Here is an 8,655-nt window from a genome sequence, read left to right as displayed (position 1 = left end):
TCCAGAATCATAGAGTGCTCCCTCTACGTTATAGTTTGTAAGAACACTTCCTTGATGCTTCTTGTGAGTTATCTAATTTAACTTCAACCTAGATAATATGCACATACATTGGTAACACACAAGGCGCCCAAAGATAACAAAATTTCAACATAAATACTATCTTTTTCAAATAATATCAAGACAACTTTGAGACAATCAGAAGAGATAGAAGGAAGTAAAGATAAAATATATCTTGTAAAATCATAACGGTCAATACATGTGCAGCCAGAGATAAAAATATCAAAATGAATTTTATAACATCAGAAAAGCATAGATTACAAATATTTCAACAATTAGATTATGGCAACATCTGCTAAACAGGGTAGTAACATATATAAATATGCACGTGTTATTATCTAACGTTAACATCACCATAATAGATGCTTACCAGTATCTCTGCATAAGAAAAATCTTCAGCAAGGTTTGATTTGAAAAAATAGTCTGCAATAAATACCTACACATCAAATATGTTGACACATATCAGCATTGTAATAACAACAAGTCTTATTCCATTACATGGGATCAGCGACATGGATTGCACAATGCCACTGTACTTTATAAGTACATTAACTAGGACAAAATAGGCAGATGCTGGACAGATCAAACTTTCTGCTTGCTCAAAACCTCAAACCAACGTTTAAATAAGAAGATACATATAAATACTTCTCAACCTTTAGGAGCAAGTCAAGATATGCAAACTGTAAATGAGGTGCATATAAGAAAGTTGGCAATGAATGATTCTTTTCTAACTCAGTATATTTACAATGTCATCAATACTCGGGAGAAAAAATAAGTTCCACATGGATATCTGTTGGACCCGAGCCCAAATATACTTATATGAAAAGAAGACCTGGGCCCAAGATGTGAGGAATGGGTGACTGCTGTTAACAGGGGTATTGAGGTAAATTGTAATAGTGACGGTTAGGCATTAAGGGGGTATATGACAGAGTTGGTTAGAGGGGGAGAGGTGTGGAAAATACTGGTGAGTTGTGAGGAGAGTGGAGTGCTTCTGTTTTCCATTCCGAGGATTGATTCCTTGAATTGAATCCTACGACCTTGGAGTTAAATCCAACAATATCACATTTAAAAGTTTCAGCTCTTTTTGTCCATTTGTGCATGAAGATTGAAATGACAAAAAAACCAAACAAAAAAAAGAAAACTTTTCACTTTATTACTCCTTCCATATGATATGACTTGGATAGATTTCTCTTGGGGCGGAACATGAACTCTGTGAATCATGATTTTTCCCTGCTTATTACGCATTTTCGGAATTTCAATGAGCAAAATGCCCATATATTGAGACACAATAAGGGCACGTGAGAAGTTACAGAGAAAATTAAACCTTAGGCTTTGCTAGAAGAAGCACATCACGGTGGATGCCAGATAACCACCAATGGTCCTGATCTTCAAGATAAGAGCCATCGCTCCATCTAAATACTTGAACAGCTAGAACATTCTTAAGATCTGAACCGCAAGGATGACAAAAATCAGTAATTTCAAATTCTGCAGGTAGCCTGCTGTCCTGACTGTCCTTGCAAAACATTTAAGTATTTTGTCAATGGATGGATCCAAAAGTTGGTTAATGTCAAAGGCTTCATCCATAGAATCTCTTTGCGTCATATAATAATCCAAATAACATTAGCCATAAAAGTAATGCCCCTTTTATTTTTAGAATATGAACACCCATGTCCTACTGTTATGCATGGATATATTCCGAAGAAGTTAGTCAACCACAAGTCATTGTTCAAGTGAAGCTCTATTTCTGATGTACAAAGAAAATGGACAGCTCTTGTACGTGAATCAGCTCCATAGAAACTTTTTGCTTTTGTACCTTAGTATTTTCTGATTTATTGCATCTTTAAAGAGAAAAAATTGTTTTTTCATCCCAATATAATATGCAAAGGATGCTAACCTTCACATGAAAGTGAGAATGCATAAAATCATCAAATAAGTTTCACCGAATACCTATATCCCACAGGGGACCCATTTATCCAAGCACAGAAAGCAGAATCAACACCTTCAAAATGCAATAAAATTCTTCTACCTGTCAAAAGTCAATAAAAAATGCATTTGAGTATTTTAAGGTTAAGTGCAATAGTCCATAAAAGGAAACGAACAGATAATGTCTTAGGTAAATAAGGATAACAGAATGAGAGAACTTTTGCAACACACCAAGTCAAACTATCTTTTCACACCATGCAAAAAGTCAACACAACCAATCGCATAAAAGAAAAGAACAGAGGAAATTTCAAATTATTCACGCAATCAGAGATTACAAGTAACATGCACCATAACTAAAATTTAAAAAATAAAAAAGACAGGAAGAAAGAAGGACTGATAAAACCAAATTCCTCAAAAGTTTATATCGATCAACCAAAAATATAGACCCAATGTGATAACATTCCAAGAAAATTGAATAGAACATACCCTCCCACTCTTGAGGAATGTGGAACTCAATCCTGTAGCAACCTGTAGGATTCTCTGTAGGAACAAAAGGAGGATCCATTGGAAATGGATAATCTATATTTGTATATATAGGGCGGTCAAACCCATGCAGCTGCCAATTTGAAGGAACTGTCCAATTTAGAGGAAAGAACCCAAAAATAGATGAAAGATTAGCCCTTGGATCATATAAAACATATTAGATGACGACGACAATGATGATAAAGATGATAAATGTAAAAAAAGTAATTGCTGTCTCATCTATCGAATACAGTGAATTCACAAAGCAAATTTAAAATCCCGCAAGGCCAATAGAACCAAAATTAGGGGCTAATAAAGCAAAATTATAATGCCTTAGAGGGGTCTACACGACCATTATTGTTTGCTACATCCGTCAAGAGACATTTTTCTTGTCCTTATTTACTGTAGTTCTTTTGTCAACTTAGAACTAAAGAAAGGTAATGTGCTTCTTAGCATGATAAGAAAATAGTTTCCATAATGATATGATGCCCTTTATAATAAAATGAAAGGCTTGCTTGATTTTGTGGAAGTTCATAAATGCAATAGAAAATAGAAATGAGGAAGAAACTGCACAAAAGAACGTGACTATAAAGCATATGGGTACTGACATGAAAACTAACCAGGCAAAGTGGTCCACTCTGAGTCCTGGAAATCACTTTCATAAAATTTTATCGGGACACTAGTAGGACTCGAGGCCAAGTAAAACTTCCAATATCCAGACATTGACTTAACAAAGGGCAAGCCCTTGACCCAAAATGCAGCACAATCAAGAGCTCCAAGAACAGCATCATCATTCCAAGTAGCAGACTTGGAAACCAGGAAGTCCACTTTGCTGCGATCATACCAGTACCTAAGTGATCCTAATCATATCACAGAATGTCAGAAAACCTTAAAAGGGGAAAAAAAAAATTAAATGAGATATACCATAAACAAATTGAAAAGTAAGTGTCCCTTACATGAAACAAAAACAATATTACAAAAGCTTTAAGAGTTAAAATTATCAATCCAATTTCACATAGTTGCTTCAATTTTATGTCTCACGACATAAATTAAACCAATTTGTTCTTAACAACTCGTTTTGAGGGAGTGGATGCAGGGGGAATATGAGAGTACACAAAGCCATGCTATCTTGGATTCAAAGGATGAAAAGAACCATAGTTAACAGAACACTTAACTCCACGCCAGTTCACAGCAAGGAAATCAAAAACTGCATCTTTACTCCGAGATTGGAAAACAATGCCACACAACCAACTCTCGACAAGCGAAATCAGCATGGGAGGTTATTTATGTCAATTTGGTTATTTCAACAGTGAAATTATTGTATTGTTACCAATAGTTTATCATTAATTCATTCCCCCACGAGTTCCTAAAAACAATTAAATTAAAATTCAAGATGAAACATGTGAAAAAAATTTCCCTTTTCTAACCCCAATTTTTCATCCTTTTGTCTGATCAACTGATGAACAATCCAGTGATAACTGAGGTTCCAAAAGGCACAGTCATTAATTTCCATGTGATTCAGAGGATCGCCAAATTTCAAACCTCAAGACTTTTTAACGACGGTAAAGCAATTAATGTAAAACCCAAGATATGTTAGTTCATCATCGAGCCTCACCTTCAATTGAATCATGGCAATGCAAAGTCACGTGGGGGTCTCTTTTTCTCCACTTGATGAAAGATGGATCCTCCCACACTCTGTAACCATGAACATCGGGAGGAAATACGATTTGCCCAATTAAATTAGATGCCATCAGCAAAAGCTCTCTCTGCTAGTACACGAAGAGAAGAGAGTAAGAGAAGGAGTGAGTGAGGAAGAGGATGAAGAGGCTCGTAGTCAGTCAATGCACTACGTTAGTGGATCTGCTGTTTTATTGGATTGGATTGCGACGAAATCAGATGAGCCATTTGTTGCCGTTTTATGCACAGTTTCGAATGGCCCAGGTATCCGACATGTCGTTTTAGTTCATGCTGAAATATAACAGCAGGAATTTCCACTGTAAAGAATACCCCAATTATGGTGGGGTTTTTTTCCTGCATTTTAAAGAATAGCATTTGAAGCTGAGGAACGTGCTTATATTTTTCAAATATAAAATTATATGGTTTTTTTAAAATTTTTTAGTTAAAATATAGTTATCATGGTTTTAAAACCCAAAGTGAATTAATCCATGGCAGGTGTAGTAAAAAATTTTGGGGGGAGGTCAATTAGGATAGATTTTAAAATTCTTTCTTACTAAATTTGAAATGATGTTATTTTGAGTTTTAAAAAATATAGCATTCCATCATATTTACGCTTTAATAATTTTATTTTGTTGAATTATGTATAATTCATTTAAATAGTACTCTTTTAAAATCATATAAAAATATTTTTATATATTTATTTGAATTATGTTATTTTAATCGAGATTGATTATACTTAAGAATTATATATTTATTACTGTATTTTTCACACAGTTGAGTTTTCTAGTTTAATTTCATAATTTAAGATAGTAATTGAGTAATTGAATCATTTAAGTTTTATCCATCGTGAATCATTCTGGATAGAATTTAAATGATTCTATTTATAAAGTAAAAATACAATGTTTGGCATTTTCATTAAAATAATATAAACAGTGAAAATATTTATCCAAATGGTATGTCATAAGAATTATTTAGTGAAATACTATATTTTGACAAACTTGTTCCTACTGTGCTGAGTTTTCACTTTGATATTTAGTATATATTTAATCTTTTAATTTTATACAAATTTTAATTTGATCTTTTAATTTTAAAAAGCATATATTTGGTACTTTAATCCTAAAATTATTAGGTATAAGTGATAACTTTTTGTAACAATTATGGTTATTTTTAAAATTAAAATTAGTATGTTAGTATTTGAAAATATTTTATCAATATTTAAGATCTTAATGTCATTATTTTTTTTACTAACAATTTTAGAATTAAAAAAACTAAAAAGTATACTTTTTTTAAAGTTAGAAGGCGAAATTAAAACTAATGTATACTATAATCTTTTTTAAATAAAAATAAAAAGGAATTCGTTCAGACAGTAACGCTATGTTTGGCTCGACGGAAGGAAGGGGAGGGGAGGGATTTTAATCAAGAGAAGGGGAGGGGAGGAAAGGGGAGGGTAGCTACAAAGGGGAGGGGAGGGAGGGGAAAGGGAGGGGAGGGATTTTAATGATCTCCTGTTTGGATTGATTGGAGGGAAGGGGAGGGAGCAATTTTAATAATACCTTATTTTGTTCTAATAAAAAATTGACTATTTTAGCCTCATAAAATTTAAATGAATTTTCTCACTTTTTATTTTGTTAAGATATAACTATATATATATATAATACAATTCACTAATTTTGATTTACAAGATACAGTCACACACTTATAGAATATCAAGATAAAAACTCACAAGTGATAGATTTCAATCAAAGAAAAGACCTTGAAGGTGAAAGAAAATACCAACGGCCTCTTAGAATTAGAAGAGAAAAAAAGTTTACAAATACTCACTAATTTTGGAGATAATTATCTTAATAACCTCTTATTAGATGTTCAAAAGAACTCTCTTATGTAGAAATGTTTATGACTGATTAGAGGTTAACAAATCGAAAGGGCATATAAGAAATTAAAATATCATCTTTCGCCTCCCCTCCAAAAAACCCCACTTTTGGAGGGGAGGCTAGAAGGGAAGGGGAGGGGAGAAGAACCCCTCCCCTCTTTAAAAAACATCTTAACCAAACGAGGGGAGGGGAGGAGCTCCCCTCCCCTTCTAAAAAATTATACCAGCCAAACAAGGGGAGGGGAGCAACTCCCCTCCTCTCCCCTCCGAAAACCCCGTACCAAACATAGCGTAAATGTCAACGAGTTCACCTCTTTCATTTTCATTTTCGAAGCAAATTATAAATAAATGCCCCATCTTATTTTAATTTTGGAAAAATTATAATTAATATCCCATTCCTATAACCACCTCTTCCTTTATTCTATATCTCCTTCTAAATAGAAAAAAATGCATACAAATCTTGTAAAAAAATTGCTTTTCCTCTTAATACTTATATTTAAAAAATAGATAAATAAATTAAATTCTCATAAAATATTGATAAATCTTCCCTAGTATATCCAAATCTGCACTTATTTAATTATGAAACATATGCTTATTAATTTTTATTCTTATCATAATTACTCAATAATATTTAAAGCAGGGTATTGTACGAGAAACAAACTTAATAGCTTCATATATTTTATGAAATAGCTTAGTGTTTAGCCTTGAAAGAAGTCTTGATGTCATGTGATAGCAGGTTTGAAGGATAGAAGATTTGTATTGAAGTTGACTGTAAGGAACTACATGGGTGAGACCCAAATTTGCAGCATCACCACTCTTGCAGAAGATTCTTTTGTCTGATTCAATTGGAAGGAGAACTAAAGAAGTTGCTGGCTATGTTGCAGAACCTCCTATTGTAAATTTGTGGAACAGAGATTGTTGTTTTGTTTTTCTTGAAACTGGTTTCTGTTTTTGCTTTATTGTTGCTTCTTTTGGTAAGTTTTTTGTGTGTTAGGTTGCATTTTTAGGATTTTTCGTAGATTTTTTTTTTTTGCCTTTGGCTATTAATGTGTGTAACTTTTTTGTTTGGTGATTAATAAAATAGACTTGTTTTTGACAAAAAAAAATATTAAAAACTTTAAGTGCGCAAAATCAATTAAAAGAATTTTGATTATTAGTTTCTTAAGTGATATTTCTTAATTTTAATTCTTAGTCATTATTTTAGCTACATAAAAATAAAAGTTACTTCGCTTATTTTTCATTTACCTATTTTACTTGCATTCTCCATATTCTTAGGGACAATATTTTTTCAAAGATTATTAGTATTATTGTTTTTATATTTGTTACAATATATCCAAGATGATGAATAAACTATCTATAAATCTTATATTTAATGTCTCTAATAGTAATTAATAATTAAAATAAAATGATGACTAGCTAATTTTATAAAAGCCACTTAAGGTGTGTTTGGATTAGCGGTGACAGAAATGGCTTTTTTCTCATCTGACTTCTGCAAATTGAAGTTGAAATATCTGCCCAAAAAAAAAATTGAAGTTGAAATAAAAGTAAGATAATATAATATGATTTATATTTGGATTGATTTTTGTAAAAAAACTAAAAAAGTCAGTCTCACAAACTAAAACTTACTTGGATGATTAATGAAAAAGTAAATTTAGATATAAAATTACTAACATGAATTCTATTAAGTAATACATATTTAATATTATATATATATAATGTGACAATTGTTAAAAAAAGTATTGAAAATAAAATTATTAAGAATAAAAAATTAATTTATTACTGGAAAGAAATTGAAAAATACTAAAATATTTAATTAAATATATTTTATGTGTTGATATATAATCAAATATATAATAGTCGAAGAATCAACAATTTGTATTATATACCTTCTATATTAGCAAAGCCAATAAGGAAAAAAAGGTGTGCTGAACCCAACATTCATTGTATCATTACTTTTTATCGTGAAAAACAAGATATAGGAGCTTTTTTCCAAAAACTCATTTGAACATAGAAGTCAGATTGTCAAAACGTTAAACCAAACATTACTCTTAACCTAAAATCAGCTTTGCTAGTTGGAATGCACGTATGGGCTCAAACGTGATTCCAAACACACTCTTATTTTGAAACCTAACTATTTTGAGTGTATTGTAATAAAATCACACGCGTGTCTATAAGCTAAGGAAGAAGAAATGATATAATGTGAATGAATATTATTATTGCCATTATATTATAAAATGACAATTTTATTTATTTATTTATTTATTTTCTATTTAGTTGAAATCAAATACTTATTAATTATTCAGGTTTTGAACAACAACAAAAGTAATTTTGTGGTGGGACACATTCTCCACTTGGATAGCCATGTTGCTTGCAGTAATCATCACAGTTTGGAAAGGCTGCACATGTTCCTGGGCATTGTGGTGGTTCTTGTCCTGCCACTCCTACATTTATCGATATATACATTCATCAATATAAATATAAAAAATAATTAATTAATTTATTAAGAAATAAAAAATTAGTTATTCTTTTTATATAATGCAACTAAACGTATGCATACTTACAAACTTGTAAATGTCGGTTCAAATCTGAGATCTTATTTAAGACAA

At 31.5% G+C, this 8,655-nt stretch overlaps 1 protein-coding gene across 1 annotated transcript; it reads right to left on the bottom strand.

Annotated features, from left to right (window-relative positions):
• Positions 1-28: 28 nt before the first annotated feature.
• Positions 29-4,313, bottom strand: LOC114742339 (beta-galactosidase-like). Its single transcript, XM_028930614.1, has 7 exons — positions 4,118-4,313; positions 3,123-3,362; positions 2,467-2,613; positions 2,005-2,083; positions 1,382-1,565; positions 428-493; positions 29-88 (listed from the first exon to the last, which is right to left on the bottom strand). The coding sequence occupies exons 1-7, from the start codon at positions 4,251-4,253 to the stop codon at positions 29-31; spliced, it is 912 nt and encodes a 303-aa protein (XP_028786447.1). The 5' UTR covers positions 4,254-4,313.
• Positions 4,314-8,655: the final 4,342 nt, after the last annotated feature.

The sequence above is a fragment of the Neltuma alba genome, unplaced genomic scaffold, assembly GCF_004799145.2.
Source record: "Neltuma alba isolate B1F8T4 unplaced genomic scaffold, ASM479914v2 tig00003715_pilon, whole genome shotgun sequence".
NCBI lineage: Eukaryota > Viridiplantae > Streptophyta > Magnoliopsida > Fabales > Fabaceae > Neltuma > Neltuma alba.
The sequence above is the reverse complement of the archived record's forward strand: the minus strand, read 5'-3'. Positions and strand labels throughout refer to the sequence as shown.

Coding starts and splice junctions, on each gene's coding strand:
- LOC114742339 (XM_028930614.1), bottom strand. CDS start 4,253: ATGGCATCTAATTTAATTGGGCAAATCGTATTTCCTCCCGATGTTCAT. Junction 3,363..4,117: donor TTGCCATGATTCAATTGAAG/GTGAGGCTCGAT, acceptor TGATATGATTAG/GATCACTTAGGTACTGGTAT. Junction 2,614..3,122: donor AGAGTGGACCACTTTGCCTG/GTTAGTTTTCAT, acceptor TAAATTGGACAG/TTCCTTCAAATTGGCAGCTG.